The sequence below is a fragment of the Camelina sativa genome, chromosome 6, assembly GCF_000633955.1.
Source record: "Camelina sativa cultivar DH55 chromosome 6, Cs, whole genome shotgun sequence".
NCBI lineage: Eukaryota > Viridiplantae > Streptophyta > Magnoliopsida > Brassicales > Brassicaceae > Camelina > Camelina sativa.
The window spans coordinates 25,492,999-25,515,938 of NC_025690.1; the positions used below are offsets into that span (position 1 = coordinate 25,492,999).

Sequence of the window (22,940 nt, forward strand, 5' to 3'; positions counted from 1 at the left end):
GTCAATAAACACGTGGATTCTGAGTCATCATCTCTAACGGTTGACTTAAATTTGTTAACGTGGACTTAGCAATTGACTCAATTTTGTGAGTACATGTATGAAATTTGTAATATATTGGGGTACATGTTTAAATTAGCACTTGTTGTTTGTAAAAGAAGGAATTCACACTTTTGGGGTGTGTACGGGTATGAAATAGCCCTTTTCCCCACCTACAACAGTTTGGTAGTTTCACCCAACCAAAAAAAAAAGAAAGAAAGTGATCAAATTTGAGAAAGCGCACAAGGGAAGACAAATACATATGTTAATCGATCAGAGTTTTGAAGACATTTAGAATCAAATTACCTGTGATAAGCTCAGTATTTGTATGCATCTTCTCACCATTCCAGCTTGAATATGAAACCATCACTGTGGAAGCACCTTTGTAAAATGCATCAGCATAAGCAGGCATGCGAACACTAAGAAGACCATGAGTTACCGTGTTATTCTCATTTTTATTCCTCCTGTTGCCCCAGCATCTCCCACGTAATGCTTGGCACATGTTGCAACTTTACACCTGACAAAATAACACGCATGGAAGGATGAACATACTTATGTAAGGCTCATATAACACACCCAAATTAGCAAAACCTTACCTGCCACCAACAAATGGAATGCCATGCTTTATAGTTGGAAGGATGCTCTCCTTGTAAACCAAGTATGACATCTGTCATGTCTTCCACAATTTTGTGATCCTCGCTGCAGTGCTCATAACACCTAACCAATCTGGGATCTCTACAACCCTACAAAGAGTGAGTGAGAAACAACTTTAACAAATGTTGAAAGATTTGAAGAGCGCCAGATTTATAAGACTTTGGCAGAAGGTGAGAACTTATAAAGGATCAAGAATACAGAAACTTTACTGCAATGCAAGGAGCAACTGTGTATGGAATTCCAGTGGCTCTGACTTCGACTGCAGTGGCTGCTCCAATCCTCTTCACCAGATCAGGATCCCTGTGAAAATAAAATCTATCAGCAAAAGAAATATAGATCGCAATCATAAAAACAGAGAAGGGAAACATAAAAAACCAAATAAATGAAGCTCGAAAAACTTTTATTATAAAGGAATTTCCACTTTATGTAATAAAAATTAGCTAAGTACCTCAACAGGAATGTGAATGGTAGGTGCCCCTCCATAATAATTAGAAAAGAGTTCAGCATTTAAAGTGGCAATCATGAGAATCAATCTCAGATCTGGACGCTCCGCTCCTTTAACACTACAATTAAAACATCTGCAACCAAGAAGCAAGAGGGATAAGCAATTATGATACTCGATTTGCAATAACCTAATCATACATTAGATATATAAAGTATGTACCTTACATTCACCTGGTTCCGTGAAGAAGTCTTTCTTTGTCCTTAGTAAAGATTTCCGGAGTACCAGCATCGTCCTTCTCTCACGGGATTCCTATAATTCACCAAATATTATTCAACAAATAAACTATTTCTTTAGTAAAAACTCCTTTTTTTTTTTGGATATTGGAAAGATAAGTGAAACGAGGTAAAGGTGATTACGTAATACCTGCCAGGCTCTCTGCATATTGCGCATCCGCATACTTCTCCTCTTAAGTACCTTCTCCATAAGAGAACCATCAATAAACGCATCAGAACTTTCATCCGGAAGTTCTTCGATCTATTTAGGAGGTTGAGAATCAGCTACACCTTCATTAGCCTTCCCTGAGCTTAGCTGCTGTCTATCAAAGTGTTCCGGCAGGAACACTTCTTTGCAAACTCAGAGGAAGTGCTACCTGCACGATGGGATGCGTTACAAATTCTGCATATTAAACTAAAAGTATAAATTGAGCCTTACGGTTTTGGTAAATCAAGGGAGGCAATGTTACCTCCCGTTGTGGTCGCTTGTCATCCAAACCTGGCCGGTAATTGGGAAGAGGAAACCTTGCTTGCGACCATAAATCTCACTGTTAAGTTAGAACCAAAAACCCAATGAAAAAGAAATCAGGTTCGCACATAGTGAAAGATACGAAATTGGTTATTGACAAAATAAAGGTCTAATTGCTATACCTGTACAATCGCATTTTCTTGGCAAGATTTAAAATTTGCTCATAATCCCTTCGATCCCTTTTGTCTCTGGAACGCCTAACTTCGACTTCTACTCATCAACATTGCCTATAAACAAGTTCACGCAATGTATCAAATCATTTTCCCAAGTAAAAAGGATCAAATAAAATGAACAAAATAAATGAATTAAATAGAGCTTACTCAGGGGATTTCTAAGACCGCTGGCTAAAGTATAGGATCCAGAATGCAGAAAACTTTACTGCAATGCAAGGAGAAAATGTGTATGGAATTCCAGTGGCTCTGACTTCGACTGCAGTGGCTGCTCAATTCCTCTTAACCAGATCAGGATCCCTGTGAAATTAAATTCTATCAGCAGAAGATATATAGATGGCATACATAAAAACCGAGAAGGGAAACATACAAAACCAAATAAACGTTTTAGGTAATAGTTGCCTGGTGGCTCCGAGACCAACACTGTGCGGAAAGATAGTAGGGTTATAGACATTGTTATGCCCGTGAACCTTATGCATTTCTCATGAAAGCAGTGACTGACACCCAACTAGATCATCAACATACGAAACAGACCTTGTCAGTTTTCAATGTAGCAAGTAGCATTAATCATATAATGGTAGGCGAATTTCCAAACAAGAATAAGAAGGATGGAAAGAAAGAGAGAGAGTGAGATCAGAGAGTACCAAATTTAATTGTGTGGGAAGAGATCTTCTAGGGTTTGGTCGTCTTTGCTTCCTCTTTAAGACCTGGTTTAGCAAAGCGTAGCTCATCAGATACATCTCCAGCAGGCATCACAATTTCACTAGTCATGTACGATCTGCAACATAGCCATGACAAGACACACTTCAGTCAAGATAAATGTTTCCAAGCCAACTACCCAAAAAAAAAAAAAAAGAATTAAAGAACAGAGAAAGAAACTCGAACCTCCGCCATTGAGTTTGATCTGCAAGCAGCAGCCTTCAATAATTCCACAAGTCTCGGCTATTCACTTGAATCCTTATGTTATGTCTTTTGTGTATCTTCCATGGCCAACAGCAGTCTTCGGTTTCACCAAACTCCATGGCCAACAGCAGTCTTCTCGTCTCACCAAAATCTGCAACCAAGAAGCAAGCGGGATGAGCAATTATGACACTCGATTTGCAGAAAGCTAAACATTCATTAGATATATAAAAATATGTACCTTCACCTGGTTACGAGGAATAGCTTGAAGAAGTCTTTCTTTGTCTTTAGCAAAGATTTCCGGAAATCCAGCATCGTCCTTCCCTCAGGGGATTTTTCCTAACAAATAAACTATTTCTTTAGTAAAAACTGTTTAGGAGGTTGAGAATCAGCTACACCTTCATTAACCTTCCCTGAGCTTAGCTGCTGTCTTTCAAGGTGTTCCTGCAGGTCTTCGGTTTCACCAATCTCCATAGGTCTCGTCAGCTACAGAACAACACAAAGAAGACAAGAAAAACAGATCATGCATTGTCGGATCCATAAGAAAAGAAAAACAGAAGAAGATTCTGAGAAACGGACCTTGTAAGTTTTGAATGAAGGTCAATCATCTTTCTTGGCCAAGAGATCAGCGGCAGTCTTGTTAAACGGCTTCAAGGCATGACTCTCATCAAACATCCATAGAAACATAATATCAACTATATAAATCCATGGCCAAAAAAAACAGAAGAAAATGAGAATTTGCAAACACGAAGAAGAAGGATGGAAAGAGAGAGAGAGTGAGATCAGAGAATACTAATTTAATTGTATGGGAAGAGGACTTCTCGTCTTTGAATCCTCTTCAAGACCTGGTTTAGCAAAGCGTAGCTCAGATACATCTCCGGCAGCCATCACAAATTCACTAGCTCGTCATGTACAATCTGCAACATAGCCATGATAAGCCACACTTCAGTCTAGATAAATGCTTCCAATCCAACTACCAAAAAGAAAATGAGAGAGAAAGAAATGGAACCTTGGCCATTGAGTTTGATCTACAAGCAAACGAATCCACAGAACAAACATCTCGATTGGCTCCTTGTGATATGTGTATCTGCCATGGCCAACCGCAGTCTTTGATTTCACCAAACTCCATAGGCCTCGTCTCAGCTATACAACACAGAATATGACAAAGAAGACAAAATAACAATAAAACAAAAAAAAATCAATCTCACAAAACCACCGAACTACAGAGATCAAATAAAGAAAGAGAACAAATAAAGAAATCTTACATGTCAATGACATAGGATTTGATCATATCTCTTTGATCTGCTCAAGTGAATCAGAACAACAAACGTTAATATTTGAGATAAGACACTAAGTTCAGATAATAAATCCCAAGGGTGAAACGAAGCTTCATACCTGCTTAGACGATGTCTCTCTGTGAAGATGTGTCTGTGTGAGCGGACAGGTTATCCCTTGCCATTGTTCCTGCAAGTGAGAAGAAGGAAAAAAAAAGATCAGTTGCTAGTAGATTACATAAAACAGATTAAATAAGCAAGATATGACTCTGTTCTGAAGTGAAGTAAGACTCAAAAGGCATCAATCCGTAGTAATAATGGGAAGAAAGTGAACTATGCATTCATCATCATCCACCCAATCCATAGAGACAACAAACAAAACCAAATCTCAGTCTTCACTTATGGATTGTGGTCTTGATGATAGAAAGAAAACCTTAAGCAGTATGAGTCTTCTTCATCATTCTTCAAGCCATCTCCGATCTGCAGATGTAAAAATTGGGAGAAACCATCTTTATTTATCAAGTCTGAATCTAAAGAACATCATCAAGAGAGAAAAACACATAAAGAAGCTTCATACCTGATTAGACACTTCTGTCGTTAAAGCAATTGGAGAATGTCTCTGTGTGATTTGGCTGGTAAGCCTTTGCCACTGTTCCTGCAAGAGAGAAAACAGAAAGAAAAAAAAAAGATGAAAGATGAGTTGCTAGTTTCAATAAAACAGATTCATTAAGCTATGAGCAGCCAGTTAGTTCTAAAGTGATGAAATATAATATGTGATAGATGGATGATTGGATGGTATATACCTGAAATTCTAGCTAGCAGATGTGGCGTAGTTGTTTGTGTTGCAAGCAAAGGTGGACCTGCCAAAATCTACATTGCAATGATTACAGAACGCATTGGCTGGGGGTAAACTTGAAAGAAACAGAACATATAAAGAAAACTTACATGTCAATGATATCTCTCTCTCTCTCTCTCTGATCTGCTCAGTGAATCAGAAGAACCATCGTTAGAAAATTTGAGATAGATCATCTTCCATCCAATCCAATCCATATACAGAAACAAGAAGAAGAAGAAGAAACAAAAGCAAAATATCTCAGTCTACTACACTACAGTTAAAAAGGATTACTGAAACGAAACCCCACCTTAAGCGGTCAGAATCTTCTTCTTCTTCTTCGTCTTCTTCTTCTTCACCACCACCATTGTTCAAACCATGGCTGATCTGCACAGCATATAATAAGAAACCATCATCGTTCGCTAGTTTACAAGAGTCTGAAAAATAGAAACCTTAAGAAAATCCCCAAACCAAAATATTATGTAAACCCTAAGAAATCCCCAAAGCCTGAATTACATCGTTTGTTTATTATTCAAACGACGACCTGCAACAAAGAGAATTAGAAGATTGTTAGTTAAATTTGTAAAAGCCAAAAGTGAAAACCCTAAAAAAAAAAAAAACCCCAAAAAAAGAAGTTTAAAACCTTTTTCTACTTTAGGTCGTCGTCGGTCAAATCAGACGCCGTGGAGAGGATGAACAACGCTCCTCCGCCTCCGCGCATCACCCAGCCATATCAATCAGTTGCGCCGTATCCTCCTCTGCTCCGTATCCACTCTCTCTCTCTCAATTTTTTTTTCTATTTGGAGAAGAAAGACTGAAGACGAGTATTGTTGCGATATTTATAAGAAATATCTGATATGGACATATGGAAATTTACCTTTTTTCTATTTCTATACGTTATAAAGACAAAAGGAAAATTAGGGAAAAAAACAAAACAAAACAAAAAAAACGAAATTTAATTTTTGAACTTCTAGAAGAACTATGATCGTTCTAGAAGCATATGTTAACTTTTAAATAGAACTCCTATTAGGCTTGTATAATTAGAGTCCACTCCTTAAATTCACTAAGCCCAACTTAAAGCCCACCAAGCACTAGTACAAGGATACACAGTGCACGCACGCAAGCCCAACTATTCTTTTTTCTTAACAGTCTTATCTCCTGAATGAACAAAAGAATAACATATACGTAATCTTTTTCTTTTTAACAATTTGTCGTGCGACTATATTTATTTTCTTTTCCTTTTTTTTTTCTCTTTTCTTTTATTTCTTGTTTTTTTCTGTTGCAATTATGCTGCGACTAAAAAAAAAATAGAAATCTTTTTAATCATTATTTTTTGTTACTATATTTATTTTTCTGTTTAAAACTATCACATAAACCTTATTTAGGTTTTGGTTTATTGCACTAGTTTATATATTATTTATTTTGTTCTCACCACAAACTAATTTGTGAAAGTTGATTTAAAGTCCAACATTTTATAATTCTCAATGCATTAACTTATGAGCACCAATTTTCATGTATTTGATGAGCTCCATGAGACTTGTAACTGACAGTTGTCTTAAATTTGATCATGACTAAGTAGAGAACAATGATCTAATATATTTGACAGAAATTTAGAGAATGTAAAATTCTAGTGTTATTCCTTAATTTATCTATCGTCAATATCTTAAAAAGACTTTAAATCTATAATTATTCACTTTATCAATTTTCTTAATTATTTTATCAAATGCAAGTATTTTCTAACAATATGTAGTTTCAAGGACTTTTTATTTAGTCTGCATGTCTACTAGAAAATAAAAAATTATCACCATTTATACGTTTGAATTGATTGTTTATGCCATCAATTATTTCAAAGAGCTTTATCATCAAAGTATATTGGTAGTACAAAATCATGAAAATGTTGAAAAGAGATTTTTTTATATATAAAAAAAAGGGTATTGGGAGACTCTTTCAAAGAATCTAAATCTTGAAGTAACTGGAGTCAAAATGATGCAGCCTCACGTAACCGTCTTCACCTCCACTAGAGAAACTGAAAAATACATTCCCAAACTTAGTTACAAAGCCAGAAACCACACACACTCAAAAACTCATCACGTGAGGATTGTACCAACTCAATCAAAATCAAATGTTGATAGTGTACCTCTTCCCATCAGGATTGAATGCCAAAGCATTTATAGGTCCAAAATGACCTTTGACACCACCTATTTCCTCTTCCAGAATCTATATATAGATATTATACCAAACACAAAATGATACACAGTTACATATCTATTTTCCAGGTTACATGTTTTCAAATAAAACTTTCTTATTGTAACAGACTAACCGTGTCGTAAAACTTAGCTTCAAACTTCCCAGCACGATGATCAGTGGTAGTCACAGCTGATGCGTCTTGACCACCTCCAAGCATAACCTAAGAGAGAGCAGAAACATTTAGCAAAGAGAAAATCAAGACTTTTTGGTTTTGGAAACCAGATTTGAATTCCAAGAAGTTCATACATGGTTGACAAGTGGAGACATGGCAACAGCATTTACAGGAACCATTGTGGTATAACTCTTTATAAGAGTCAGTGTTCTCATGTCCCACTGCTGAAAGAATCAACAAAAAGAACACTCTCTTAGGATGATTTATATCATTTACATGTATAGTGCAAATTTTTTGAAACAAGAGATACATAAGTAAAAGAAAGAAGCACATGCCTTTGCAGTTTTGTCAAGTGAACCTGTAAGGAAATGAGAATCATCAGCTGCTTTACAAAGCGATGTAATGGCCTTCTTGTGACCCACATCCTCATCTGATTCCTTGAGCAATGTCCCAGTCTAGCAACAATGATAGTAGTACCACATAAGGTTTAAGCTAAAAATATTCTAATGGAAATTAATACAGAAAGGCCTCAAGAAATTAGAAATGCCTCGGTATCCCAGATTCTGATAACAGCATCTTCACCAGCACTAACGATAGTTTTGTTCAGGGGACCCCAAACAGCTCTATTGATCCTCTTCTTTCCATCAGGATTATTAATGACAAGCACAGAATCACCAACCTCTACACCAATTGCATCAAAACCAATTCCAAATTACACATTCCAAGACATAGAGGTTAAGTAAACATAACTAGAATTTGACCCAGAATTGACAACTTACGGTCTTGGGGATCTTCGGCAATGTGTTTCACATGAATAGCAGAGGTACGTTCCATGAAGGGATCAGTGGTAATCACAGCAAGATGATCTCCAATAGAGAAATCCACAGACCTGACCGGAGAACCAAACTTGAATGTGAACAATTGTTCACCAGATTGAACATCCCAGAGCTTAGCAGTCTAATCAGCACTACCAGTGATCAATCTTGACGAGTCTCCTAACAAATCACTAAACATTAAGCTTTGAAAGACTAAACCCTATATTGAATCCATTCCATCCACTCTATACTAACTGAATTTGAGAAGATGAGACACTTACTGGAGACATCACAGCACCAAACAGCACCATTGTGGCCACGGTAGGTTCCAAGGCGTTCTCCATTATCGGCAAACCAGAGTGTGGGAGTGTGATCCTTGGCGCAGGAGAATAGGAGATCGCCATCTCTGTTGTACCTGAGGCACGTCAATGGACGTTCATGTCCCTTTATCACGATCGGCCGTATCCTTGATTCTAGGGTTTGATCATGCGAAAAGCTTTGAGTCTGTAAAAACAAAATACCAAATCGATTCAATAGAAAGACCGAAAGATAATACAAAAATCAGAATCAGACTGTAGCGAAAGAGAGGAAGAGATAAAATAATAATGCATACATACATCGTTGAATTGGCGACCATCTAATCGAAGACCTTCGGGGTTAACGCACTCCATTGTCATGACGGAGGAGGAGGCGATTAAAGAACGGCTTTCCGATGAGACAAGCGTGTCAAGTGAGAGTACAATTTTGAGGGCTTTAGGTTGAAATTGTGAATTCGTTGAGGCAATGAGGGTACAATTGGTAAATTGTTCTTAGTAGAAGCCACGTGGCAGTGATCGGCTCGAATTTGGAATCAGTTATCAAATCCTAAAGGATTTCCACGTGTGTATATATAATATATTGACTTTTATTCTAAAAAAAATCTGTTAAATAAAAAAAATGTAGGACGAAGAGAAAAAAAGGGACACGTCAGCAATTTTTATAGAAAAAAAAATAACGGCGCGCGTGAGGCTAATAACGAATTCCCTTCCTCACGTCTCATCGTTCTTCTCTCCATTAGCAAAAACACAACGCAACAACACAAAACATTCTTCTCTCTCTCTCTCTTCCAAAAAAGAAAAAAAAAACTCAAAATCTCTTAAAAACAAAGTTTCGATCTCTGCCTTTAACCCTTAGCGTCGCCTCTCTCTCTATCTCTCTCTCTACATTCTCAAGATTTCTCCTCAGGTTTCATCTCCCTTCTCATCAATTCCGACTCTGTTTGCTAAAAAAAAACAGAGAGATTTGATCATTTGGTTTTTTTTCTTTGATACGATTTTTCAGGAGATCGTCTCAGAGAGGTGTAAGGATTAAACAAAACAATTATAATGGCAGATTATCATATGCAACCGGTTCTTCAAAAACCCCCGGGTTACAGAGATCCTAACATGGCGTCTCCTCCTCCTCCTCCTCCTGTTTCTCAACAGCCTATGAGAAAAGCCTCCGCCGCTACGCCTACTTCTTTCCGACCGAAGCGAAAACGCAGAAGCTGCTGTCGTTTCTGTTGCTGCTGCATTTGCATTTCTCTTGTCCTCTTGATATTTCTCCTCTTAGTCGGGACTGCTGTTTTCTACCTCTGGTTCGATCCCAAGCTTCCTACTTTCAGCCTCGATTCGTTCCGTCTCGACGGTTTTAAACTTGCAGACGATCCCGACGGCGCTTTTCTCTCCGCCACAGCCGTTGCGCGCGTTGAGATGAAGAACCCTAACTCGATACTCGTTTTTTACTACGGAAACACCGCGGTGGAGATGAGCGTTGGGAGTGGAAACGACGAGACGGGGATGGGGAAAACTACGGTGGATGGGTTCCGGCAAAGTCCGAGAAACTCGACGAGCGTGAAAGTGGAGACGGCGGTGAAGAACCAGCTCGTGGAGAGAGGTTTGGCTAAGAGACTTGCTACAAAATTACAGAGCAAAGATTTGGTGATTAATGTTGTTGCAAAGACTAAAGTTGGATTAGGTTTCGCCGGGATTAAGATCGGAATGCTCGCCGTTAATTTGAGATGCGGTAGCGTTAGCTTGAACAAGCTTGAAACTGAGTCACCAAAGTGCACCCTCAATACTCTCAAATGGTAATTTAAGATTTGGTTTTTTTTTTTTTCAGTTACATCGAATGTTTGAATCTTTAATTCTTTGTGGGTGATTGATTAATGAGATTTATATTACACACTGCAGGGTGAATTTACAAGGATGAGGTAAAGGATAATTTGGGGGTGGCGGCAATCTAACATTTGTATGGATATGTGTAACTATATTGTAGATTTATATATTTTTCTTGTCTTTTTTTATGTTCTATTTTTTCGTGTTTTATATAATGAATTATTATTACACATTTTAAAATTTATTTCATTTAATTTTCGGTGCATCAATGTGGGAACATATAGAGAGTGTTGTGTTATTTACTTATTTTTTTCGTGTGTGATAGGTTTTTGGTGTAATAGTTTTATCGTGAGTTGTGTTATTTGGGATGGAAATATGATGTAATGTGGTAGTTATTTATTTTGATATTTTTAACATCTTAAGACTCTTTGTATATGTGAATATGTGATGGTTGGATTGGAATTGTAGCTGTCACTTGAATATGTTATGGTTGGATTGGAATTGTAGCTGTCACGCTTGTCATTGGAAGTGGCGTAGAATTTGACCGCTAATCTTCGAAGTTTCCACTAATGGACACATCCAGTATTTGGCCCATAAAATGCTGTCGGATGGTTTATGCTATTTTTGGAGCCTAAACAAGTAATGTTAGAGGACCGACATACTATTTTCCTTTTGGTACTATCGTATCGTACCAGTTCCCCATCGATCTTTGACCTTTTACCAGTTTTTCTTCGGACTTATATCTTCCGTCTATTTCCCCCTCCAATCCATATTTATTCGCCTATTTTCTCATCGAACTTTAACTTCTCATCTAATTTCCCATCGTCTTGGTTTTAACGGTTTACTGTTTTGATTAACCAACAATGAACCTTATTAACCAAATTAAACCTTATTAAACCGGATAATAAACCGATTACAACCCAATTACATAACTAAACCTAACAACCTAAAAATCAAAAAATTCCCAAAACCTTGTTTATGCCTGAAAGCTCTTTGATCTTCATCGAAACCCTTGTCTCTTCCTCTACAACAAGCTGATTCAAGCTTAATATGTTCATGGCCAACCCCATGAATCAATCGTCCTCTGCAATCTCCTCTCCCACAATGGTCTCCGACCAAATCACCACACTTTCAATTTCATCTTCGCAGTTTCTGCTTCGTATTCTTCTGCTTGACCTTTACGGTTGCTTCATTCGCAGTTTTTCAAATCCGGGTTTGAGTCTGATTCGTTCTACTGCACTGCTCTAATCACTGCTTATTTGAAGCTAAAAGCATTGTGTTGTACATGCAGAGTGTTCGACGAAATGTCTAGCCGAGATGTACCGGTCTGGAATGCAATGATCACGTGTTACCAAAGACATGGTGATACGAAGGCGGCGATAAAAATTAAAACGCTACGTCGTGGACCACCGTTATTTCTGGGTTTTCTCAGAACGGGGATTACTCTGAAGCTTTATCAATGTTTTTGTGTATGGAGAAAGACAAATCCGTGAAACCAAACCATTTCACTGTAGCTAGTGTTCTCCCCGCTTGTGCCAACCTAGGGGAATTGGATATTGGCTGAAGGTTAGAAGGCTATGCTAGAGAGAACGGGTTCTTTGATAACATTTACGTGTGTAATGCTCTTCTAGATATGAAGTCAAAATGTGGAATGATTGATGTAGCGAAACATCTATTGGTACTTTAGCGAGAAGGAGAAAAACCAGATGCAGTGACATTTGTTGGGTTGCTGCTAGCTTGTGTTCATGGTGGAATGGTGGTGAAGGGAGAAGAATTGTTCAAGTCCATGGAGGAAGCTCACAATGTTTCGCCAAAGCTAGAGAACTACGGATGCATGATCGATCTCTTGGGGCGTGTTGGGAAGCTGGAAGAAGCATGTGATCTCATCAAAACAATGCCAATGAAACCAGTCGGGTCGGGTTGGATAGAAGAAGAAGAAGAAGTCGGGTCGGGTTGGATATATTACCCGAGTTATAAATTGGTTTTGATATCGGTTTAACATGGGTTTCTATCGGGTTTAGTCCCATAACCATGTAAACCCAGTTAGATGGGAAAATAGGCGGAGAAATATGGATTTGGGGAGAAATAGGCGTAGGATATAAGTCCGAAGAAGAACTGGTAAGAGATCAAAGATCGATGGGAAACTGGCACGATATGATAGTTCCGAGGGGGAAATAGTACGTCGGTCCAATGTTAAATGTCAAAAGTCTAGGTAGCGCCGCCACATTTAAAATTGGATTATTGGGCCTATTAAACTGTAACTAGGTATATTAATTTTTAAGCCCAAATATTAAAGGCCCATTAGAAAACCGGGACACGAGTCTTGATAAAGACGGTGGGAATCCCCTACTAGGGCTATATTTATTACTTCTTCTTCCCACGAGGATCTTCTCGTTTCCTCGTGTTGTCGATAGAATCTTGAATCCCTTCGTTCCCTCTTCTCAAGGGGGTTCTCTTTGTTTCCTTCCTGATTAAGGTACGATAGTTCCTTTTCTTATCTCTCTCTGAAACCCTAAGTAGTCTCTCGCTGATTCCTCTTCTAGGGCTATCGATCTCTTTCTCTTAGTATTTTTTGCCTTCTCCCATGGGAATATTGATGAATTTATCTCTGTGTTTATTTCAGTAGATTTGATTGTTAATTTGTTGGGGATATTATTTTCATAATCAATCTTTTAGGTTGAACATTGTAGTTTTAGAGAATCTGATTTTGAATGTTACTTTGTATCTGCCTTTGTTTAAGTATATTTGCTAGGGCTATTTTTTCAACAGCTATCATTTAGGTTAAAATTTGTAATTTTATCGAATCTGATCATGTGTTTAAAAGGGCGAGAATATTCATATGAATTTGAATGTTTCTTTGTTTTTGTTTCTGTTGCTTGTAGACAAGAAAACAATAAAATTTCCTCTCCGCAGATGAAGACATCCAGTGTCGTTGATGCTATGTCCAGGAGCTCTGGTCCTTGTCACACATTTTCCCAACTTGACGCTCCAGCACCAAAATTCTGCTACCATCTCGATATGCCTCAGCCTCTACCTATCAAGTTCGCATTCCTTCCCCCAGGGATCACTATCACCCGCAAGGAGTTTGATGTTTTCAAGCTCACAGCGCAGTTTGTGTCTGTTTATGGGATGTATTTTCGGATGGCGTTGAAGAAGAGAGTGTGTGAGAACCTTCTGTTTGACTTTTCTAAGCCAACTGACAGCAGACACCGTGTTTACCTCAATCTTGTTATCGGGTATTCAAGTGTGTTGGTGCCTTCCAAAAAACTGATGAATTACCAAAAGCTGATCACGAATTTTGATGCTGCTATGGGGGAAGTTCTTGATGGTTTCTTCAAGCTTCTTGACCAAGTGCCTGAAAAGAAGGAGAAGGAGGACGAAGTATGACTGATTTGCATGCCTTTGAGTATTTTGCTAACGTGTAGGAGACCGTGTTGCTACCACCACCACCTGGACTCATTCGAAATCTGATTAAACGAGTGACTGATTTGCGGCGATCACAACAAAACTATCCAGAAACCACAAGTAGTGTGAATAACGCAAGAGTCAAGAGCTCTGGTCCTTGCCAGCAAAAGCTTACTCAAAATGACGATGATGCTCAGGATATCCAACCTGACGCTCCAGCACCAAAATGTTGTCATCTCGATATGCCTCAGCCTCTACCTATCAAGTTCGCATTCCTTCCCCGAGGGATCACTATCACCCGCAGGGAGTTTGATGTTTTCAAGCTCACAGCGCAGTTTATTTCTGTCTATGGGATGTATTTTCGGATGGCCCTGAAGAAGAGAGTGTGTGAGAACCCACTGTTTGAGTTTTTTAATCCAACTGACAGCAGGCACCGTTTTTACCTCAATCTTGTTATCGGGTATTCAAGTGTGTTGGTGCCTTCCAAAAAGCTGATGACTTACCAAAAGCTGATCACGAATTTTGATGCTGCTATGGGGAAGTTCTTGATGGTTTCTTCAAGCTTCTTGACCAATTGCTTGAAAAGAAGGAGAAGGAGGACGGAGTGGAGATGGCTATGACTGATTTGCGTGCCTTTGAGTATTTAGCTAACGTGGAGAAGACCGTGTTGCTGCCACCACCACTTGGACTCCTTCCAAATGTGGTGAAACTCGAAGTACTACTACAAAAGAAACTGGGGACGAAGCCAACTGCAACACCTAATCCTAATCCTATGCATGGAATGTCGTCTCCTCATCCATCATTGTCTCTACCTGACTAACTTATATTGTACTTCTCTGTTTCAAAATATAAGATGTTGAGTGAAAGCACGCGCAGATTAAGAAATAACCACTTTAAAAAGGTTTAACCAATCATAAACAAAACTGCATAAAATAAAAAAAATAAAAAATAAAAATAAAAAAATAGAAAAGTAATCTAAAAATTAGCTAAAAAGTTGAAAACATCTTATATTATGAAACAAAGAAAAATCTTTAAAACATCATATATTATGAAACGGATGGAGTAGTAGATTAAAAAAATTATTGTCTTTTTTACGTTCTAATTTTTTGGTGTTTATATAATTGATTATAACCACACATGTTATTAATTTATTTTTGGCTGCATCGATGTGGGAACATAGAGAGAGTGTTGTGTTATTTATTTATTTATTTCGTGTTTGATAGGTTTTTTGGTGTAACATTTATCGTGAGTTGTAGGCCATTTAAAATTGTAGTGTCCATTATTATTTTGATACTATTTTCAACATCTTTGACCACTAACCTTCGAAGTTTTCACTAATGGGCCCGTCGAGTATTTGGCCCGTAAAAATGCTGTTGGCTGGTTTGTGCTAATTTTGGGGCCTAAACTAGTAATGTTAAGTGGACTCTGTAAAATAATCTGGTGAAAATTTAAAATCTAAGTTAAGTCATCTTATCATCAGGTTGTATAAATGGGGAGATTTATCAGGTTGTATTTAATTAAAAACTAAGATTCTGATCAGATCAAAATATGCTGTTGTGTTTACTATATTTATCTATAACAAGTAGATAACGATCAATTTGCTAACCATTGCTAACAAAAACAATAAGCAGTTAACTAAATGAAAGCCGTCGGCTTAGGAAGAATTTGTCAGTACTAGTCTCTGTCTAGTACATTATAGAAGTCCAAAAAAGAAAAGCAAAAAAAAACCATTCTATTAGTTAAATTTGTTTATCCCGCATGTGTATCACTATAGGGAGATAGATGTATTTGTCATTCAATATGCATGGTTTTAGAGATGACAGAGAATATTTTAGATGTACTGTGACTCTGTGAGGATGTACTACTACAGTACTATATTTGTTATTATCCATTGTACGTCTACATGCAGGTTTGTTTCTGCAAAAACAATTGTCACTAGCTAGATAGAAAATTAAAACGAATTAGGATAAGATTAGATCAAGAGCGACAAATTAAAGTCGGAAGAGAAGCAAAACGAAGGAGAAGAGATTCGATCAGACGATCACCATTTAAAAATTTATTGTTAACAACACACGAAGCTATTGTTTCCCATCAACGAAACAAATAAAACATGGAGTATATATGAAAACATCGATACGATCATACAAAGACTATCTCGTTTCCTAACCACACCAACTCATACCTCGTATAACCAAAAAGAAAGTAATTATTAGGTGACAAAAAGAAAAAAAAAAAAGAAAAAAAGAGTCTCATGCCTCAACGTCCTAACGCATATGGTGCAAATTCTTTTGTTATCGCTTTGTCTTCAAGGTTGTTCATGTGGCCCTAGATAACATAAGTCCAATTTCTTTTTTGTTTCCTTTCTTTTGTTTCTTTCTATTAATAGATTAATGCACGTTAGTGCACGCCACATACTAGTACTTATTTGGTTTTTGATTATAGTATCCCATATTCACTTCCCGCTTCGAAATTCTTGATTAATCAAAAATTGATTTTCCTCCGAAACTGATGATTCTATTAAACAAAAGAATATTAGTACAGTAAAACTTTTATAAATTAACAATCTATAAATTAATAAACACTATAAATTAATAAATTTTGTCAGTCCCAAATCGGGCCAGTATAAAAAATAACAAAATTCGATAAGATAATAAGATAATAATATTTCTGAAATCCCTATATAAAATATGGTCCCAATAATATCATAAATTAATAATCATGTAAATTTACATATATATATATACATTATATATATATAATGTATGTTTCTCCTAAAGCTCATATCGACAAAACAACTGTTATATTGTATTTTTTTTATTTTTTTTTGACAACGTTATAGCTATATACAACTGTTATGTTGTATTTTCAAGCTATAATGATATAAAATATTTTGTAGCATGTCATAAATATAGCTATATTTTTTTTGAAGTTTTCAATTTTTAGATATCCATCATTTACATTTTGATAATTTGATTGACTATTAAAATACAATAATCTATATTATTATTCATAAATTTAATTTTATGTATGTCATGTGTATAAATGAATTTGTCTATTGTCTTTGTTATTTATTGTTAATAATGTTTTATAAATATTACAAATTCAATTCCAATACCATAAAATTTTGAAATTATTGTTAAAATTGTCTCAATTCATAATTTTTAAAAGTTAAACTATTGAAAAATATATCTATAAATTAATAATAATTAATATCACTAAAAATTAATAAAATGTCTTGGTCCCAACATTATTAATTTATAGAGGTTTTACTGTTATATCATTTGCTCACAAAAGATTTAGTTATATGACCCCGAATTCTCTTATAACAACTTTACCAAACAAGATGAATCCATATAGATCCCTAAAAAATATACACAAGGACCTGACTTGGTCGTCTCAGAACTTCAGTAAACAAATAAAGAAGAACCTGATTAATTAATCTTTATCTAGTTTATGAATTTGACAATTGTTATAAGGAAATAAAATATATTTTTAATGGCTGCAATCACTTGATCTCCAAGCAAACAGATCATAATTTCCCTAAAGCCAAAAAAATACTAGTATATTCTTAATTAATAGTACAAAATTTAAGACGAGATAATAAAAACAATAACAATGTTCTTTACCCCGGAGAAAAAAAAAAACATTCCGATGAAATGATTAACAAAAAAAATCATAATGATCGTAGTAGTGGGTCAAAAGCAGTGAGTGACACAGCACTGTGACCAGTCTCACGTGAGAGAAGGCCCATTTCTTTTCAATTAAGCGCGCATGACTTTCACGAACACCTATGGGCGCGTGCCAACAAAAGTTGCTTGTTAACCAAGCTATAATATGGTTTAGAGTGACCAAACCCAGTGAGAAAGAGCTCGTATCCCGAAAATAAAGCCACGTGTCCAAAACCTAGCTCTCTCTAACCAGAGAAGCGGCTAATCGCCCACTAATCTCTCAATTAATTGTTTTTTTCAATTTACAGAAAACATAATTATGATGCGAGTCATAATAAAACATTTTTTTAAAAATTTTACGTTTAACTAAATCTCGGGAATTTCATAACGATAACGAGAATTACGAAAATCAAGAAATAAAGTAAGAAGAAAAAAAAAAAAGCAAAATATACAAAAAAATAAAAGGAAACAGTAAATTATTTGTTTTTTAAAAACAATAAATGGTGAAGGAAGGAAGGGGGTGGGCGTGACTGTATTTAAGAAGGGGATGATACTAAAGAAACGGCGATTTCTTTCTTCGTAGCCTTTTTGACTCTTCTTCTTCTTTTTCTCTAATTCCTTATTTACTCTCTCTCTCTCTCAAATTCTATCTTCACCGAGTAAAACAAACAAACTAAAGCAGAGATGAAAAGCCGAGAGAGAAAAGTTAAGTACGCGGTTCACCGGAAAATCACTTCTTTACCGTTCAACGGTTTCCCAAAAACTGTGAAAATCATAGTCACTGATCCATGTGCTACTGATTCCTCCAGCGACGACGAAGAATACGACAACAAATCTCTTCCTCCGAGAGTCAAACGTTTCGTTGAAGAGATCAGGTTCTGTAACGACGACGACGACGACGGAGGAGCTAAACCGGAGAGGAAGGTGAAAAGCAAGTCAGAGACGGCGGCGAACGTTGGTGATTTGGTAGTGAAGCCCACTGTGGTGAAGTACAGAGGAGTTAGACAACGACCTTGGGGGAAATACGCGGCGGAGATTCGTGATCCTTCGACACGTACTCGTCTCTGGCTTGGTACTTTTGCCACGGCGGAGGAAGCTGCTATCGGTTACGACAAAGCAGCGATTCGACTCAAAGGACATAACGCTCAGACTAATTTCCTCACTCCTCCTCCTCCTCCTCCTACTCCGGTGATTGATCTTGAAACGGTCTCTGGTTGCGATTCGGCGAGGGAATCACAGATCAGTAGTAGTCTATGTTCTCCGACTTCTGTTCTCCGGTTTGGTCACAACGAAGAAACAGAGTACAGAACAGAACCGATGAAGCAGGAAGAAGCTTTATCATCGGATCCGTTTTTCTTGCCTGATTTGTTTCGCTCCGGAGACTGTTTCTGGGATTCCAAATTTACCCCTGATCCTCTGTTTCTTCTAGACGAAACCCATGACAACAACAACAACACATTGTCTGAGAGTTTTCCGTTAGGTGTGATCGGAGATTTCAGCTCGTGGGATGTTGATGAGTTTTTCCAAGATCATTTATTGGATAACTAAGTTTTGAGTTCTTCCTCTTAAAATTTTCTGGGTTGTTTTTTTTTTTTTTTTGTGAGTGAGTGATGGTGGTGGATGAGTGGTTTGATGATAGCGACGGGGATGCATCTTAGCCGTCCGTTTTCCCCTTTCGTGGACGGTTAAAATCAACGGAGGAATATTTTTATTTTTCCTATTTCTTTTATGTAATTTTGCGAGTATATATATATATAGTACTAGTAGTAATTAATTAGAGTGAGGGTTAAGAAGATTTGTGAGAGTAATTAATTATTAATTATTTTATTATTAGGGGGGTTTGAATATTTGGGAGGATTTTGTTGTTTGGTTTTTCCTCTCAAGAGTCTGTGTCTGTCACTATGCAAGGAAGCAGTATATATAAGATCGTATATTTATTAGTAATTGTTATGTGAAATCTTTGTTTTTTGTTTCCTTCGCATGAATCTTCTCCTCTCCTCTAGCAAGTGGGGGTTTTTTTGGTGACATGTCATTTTTATTTTGAATTTTCTTGTACATAAAAACATCAAATCAAATTCTTCTCTCTCTCCCCTTGACAAATATAAATAATTTAGATAAGACAAATTCATGATAAAATATCTTAAGATCCTAACTAATGGCTTAAGACCAAATCAACTAATCTAATTTTTAAAAATATACATTTGGTCAAAAGACTAATATTTCACCTTCTAACTCTTTGTGTTTTTTTCTTCTTCTTCTTTTTTGGCACTAAAAGTGTCAGAGCAACAATGCCCATTAATGTGAAGAACCAACTCACTGAATCATGTATTACCCTACACATTGTCTCCACTTTAACAACCTTCTCAATTTCAATGACTCATTGAACCAACTCATTCAATCAATTACCACACTTTTTAATGTTCCTTCCTACTTGCATTCAAAAATTTGGTCCATGTCTACGTAAAATAGTTCGTTTGATTCGAGACAAACAGCAAAATTAAACTATACTTACAAGTTTGGTTTACATCACTTTTTTTAGGGGAAAGTCTTGTCTACTTAAAAAAAGTATTCAATGGAGAGAGCAATATAACAGTGAAGAGAAGAGAAAGACAATGTATTGGGGACATGAACTTAGATGTCTTTCTGTCAAAAAGACCACAGACTCTCTCTGTTTTGGCAAATTGGAAATTTAAAGGAAAGAGTTTTCCAATGAGAAGATGAAGACTTCTCATGATCTTGTCGTTGACCTTAGCTCCCCCCACCCCACTGTTACATTTTTAATTATTGTCAAAAAAATCTATCAATCTCTCGATTATGACGTTTCCTAATATTCTTACATAAACATCTTATGGAATTTTCATCTATTTATTCACATGGTCTCAACCTGTCACTCTCTGTCTACTTTTGGAAATGTTTTAAATTTGATACTAGTAGACTTTTCTTACAATACTACTAACTATGTTTTTTTTTCTTCAACATTTTTACTAATTGTAAAACTAGAGAATGTAAAAATCAAATAGACAAGCAGTTAAATATGTAAAGGAAAAATCTTATAGTAAGAGAAAGAAGTCTGTGATGTTTTAATTTTTTTAAAAAGGACCAATCACCAAAAACAGCAACAACAACAACAGTATTGGTCCGTTCGAGGTTTAATTTGACCAATTGTATAGATTTGTCTCTTTCGTGTTTTAAAAATTGGACCAGACCGTTTTTGGCTTCCCGAAGTGTGACTACGCTGCGGGAACCCTCTTTTTCGTTCAGAAGCAGAGCGCTCCCATTCCTCTATCAGTAAATTTTTGTGGTTGAATGGTCAAAATTCAGAAATAGGTGTGTTCAAATTTTCTGATTTTTTTTAAAAAGGATGTTGCGTTTTTTTTTTCTTTCTAATATACATTGTAGAATAAACCACTTATCCGATCAAATCATAATTAATAAATACTGAAAAACAAAAGTTTGTTTGTTTTCAAAAAACATATTTATATACATATGGTCATGAGTGTGACAAAAATGGACCACTAGCCGTAAAGAATCACAATGAAGATTTACAAAGCAAAAACAAGATATTCATATTCTAAGGATCTACTTGATTAAGACATGCAAATGAATATATTTTTTTAAAATCGACCCTTTTTAGAGTGCAGAGTGTTTTGGGTCATCTGATACGTGATTGCAGGAGATGATGATCCGTGAACAAGTTTTAAAAACTACATCGAACAATTTTGTTAGAAAAATTGAAAACAATATCGACCAATAGCAATAGTTTTTATTCGCAGTAAATTTTAGAAGAATTTAATTTGTAATATCATCTCTCTCTCTCTCTCTCTATCCAATAAGATGACTTGAAGAAAAAAAAAAAAAAGGGGGTCGTAGGCTCTTCTTAGCCCATGTAGTGAACCACGTTGCAAAAGGTAATGTCTTTATCAGACAGAGGTTGGCCCAAATCAAATTGAGAGGTGAGACAAGTTGCCTACAAAATCTCTGTACCAATGAGATTGTTATGGGTCCCATAAGATCTTTTAAGTGAAACCTTCTTAAAAACGCTTTACACTTTGTGTATTTATTAGATGTATATAACCCGGTTTAACTCCGGTTATCATGCAAACACATAGCTGGTGAAATTAATGGTTGTGATTTTTATCATTTGGTTTAGATAAAGAAGGCTTTGTCACCTGTGCTTTGGCATTGTGCTGTCAATTTAGGCAACAAGGCAAAGAACAAAGAATAAAAGCAAAAGTTTCTCCAACTTGTTCACATATATTATGTTTGTATGTGGAAGAAAATATATGCACACAAGGTTTTTGAAATTTAAAATATAGTATCAATTACAGTGATTATTTTTTGCCGATAAACTTTCAATCTTTACACCAATTTTCTTTTCAAACAGACAAAAAAAATCCCATTATGTGTTTTTTTTCTAATAACACCAACAATAATAGTGTTAGGTGGTGGTAGTAGTAGTAGTACCCTGGTTGGTGAAATGCTCATGGTGAAATCGGGTCATTATAAAGATAACACTTAATTATTACTACTGATCTCGCCAGCTTGGTTCTCATTCTTGTCTTCTAAAATAGACCTCCTCACATGTTGAGGAATAGACATTAGACATACCCTTTTCCAAAATAATTTTTTTTGGTCCTCAACTCTTTTTTAAAACACGGCAAGAAGTTTACATCAGCCAATTTTAAACAACGACGCTTTTTATTGATCAAACTCATTCTAACGAAAGAGACTTTAAGACCATATGAGGCCCATAATGTGAAACGAAGTTTAGTCAAAACAAACGGCAAGGAGTGCGGTCATAGATATTGAAAACTACAAAGACGTGTTAGTGTGAGTGTGTGTTTTTGTTTTAGGAAAAATGTCAAAAAAATCCCTTCAAATTTGGGACATTTTAATCACCAACTTTCAAGATATTATTTTAATCACAAATTTCCGTTGACTTGACCATAAAATAACAAAGTTTTGTTGACCTCGCCGTTTTAGGCACATCGTTTATTCTCTGTTAAAGATCTAAAAAACAAAGTAAATTGCATGTTATCTGCTAGTGATTAGCATAAACAACCACGTTTTTAACACCAAAACAACATCGTTTACCAAATTGAAGACACTAAATCCCTAAACTGATTCCAATTTCATAAATACATAACCCTAGAAAGAAAACCCTAAAATTCTCTATATACCATCGATGACACACCACACTCACCGATGCAGCCAGATGTGTCAAAGCTTGAACTAAACTCATCGGAATAGAGAGATTGGAGAAGAGATTTTGGTATTATAGAGAGAATTTGGGGTTTTCTCTCTAAGATTAGGGATTTAATAAACGTTGTGCCTAAAATGGCGAGGTCAACAGAACTTTGCTATTTTATGGTCAAGTCAACAAAAAATTTGTGATTAAAATGACATTTTGACAGTTCGTGATTTTTTTTTTTTTTTTTTTTTTTTT

At 36.2% G+C, this 22,940-nt stretch overlaps 2 protein-coding genes, 1 long non-coding RNA gene and 2 pseudogenes across 10 annotated transcripts; 3 read left to right on the top strand and 2 right to left on the bottom strand.

Moving 5' to 3' along the window:
* On the bottom strand, positions 41–5,963 carry LOC104793601. 8 transcript variants are annotated; one of them, XR_769383.2, is made up of 27 exons: positions 5,756–5,963; positions 5,584–5,656; positions 5,423–5,499; positions 5,226–5,259; positions 5,084–5,150; positions 4,858–4,935; positions 4,714–4,760; positions 4,402–4,470; positions 4,272–4,308; positions 4,016–4,149; positions 3,800–3,923; positions 3,586–3,701; positions 3,248–3,492; positions 2,992–3,160; positions 2,751–2,884; positions 2,477–2,614; positions 2,257–2,406; positions 2,059–2,163; positions 1,878–1,955; positions 1,699–1,784; positions 1,559–1,609; positions 1,355–1,444; positions 1,139–1,268; positions 900–990; positions 633–779; positions 343–553; positions 41–209 (listed from the first exon to the last, which is right to left on the bottom strand). It is a non-coding gene; the product is annotated as an uncharacterized LOC104793601 (long non-coding RNA). The 8 variants fall into 8 exon arrangements; XR_769377.2 differs by having other exon boundaries at positions 1,559–1,784; positions 5,629–5,656; XR_769376.2 differs by having other exon boundaries at positions 1,559–1,784; positions 5,084–5,140.
* On the bottom strand, positions 6,897–9,026 carry LOC104793602 (annotated as a pseudogene).
* On the top strand, positions 9,356–10,800 carry LOC104793603. The gene is made up of 3 exons (XM_010519998.2): positions 9,356–9,510; positions 9,607–10,393; positions 10,497–10,800. Exons 2-3 carry the CDS (start codon positions 9,651–9,653, stop codon positions 10,513–10,515), a joined length of 762 nt encoding a protein of 253 aa, XP_010518300.1. The 5' UTR covers positions 9,356–9,510; positions 9,607–9,650; the 3' UTR covers positions 10,516–10,800.
* On the top strand, positions 11,390–12,420 carry LOC104699477 (annotated as a pseudogene).
* LOC104793604 (ethylene-responsive transcription factor CRF5) lies at positions 17,990–19,468 on the top strand. Its single transcript, XM_010519999.2, has one exon. It carries the CDS (start codon positions 18,179–18,181, stop codon positions 19,040–19,042), a length of 864 nt encoding a protein of 287 aa, XP_010518301.1. The 5' UTR covers positions 17,990–18,178; the 3' UTR covers positions 19,043–19,468.

Excerpts from the sequence above, each read along its gene's own strand:
- LOC104793603 (XM_010519998.2), top strand. The coding sequence starts at position 9,651 with ATGGCAGATTATCATATGCAACCGGTTCTTCAAAAACCCCCGGGTTAC.
- LOC104793604 (XM_010519999.2), top strand. The coding sequence starts at position 18,179 with ATGAAAAGCCGAGAGAGAAAAGTTAAGTACGCGGTTCACCGGAAAATC.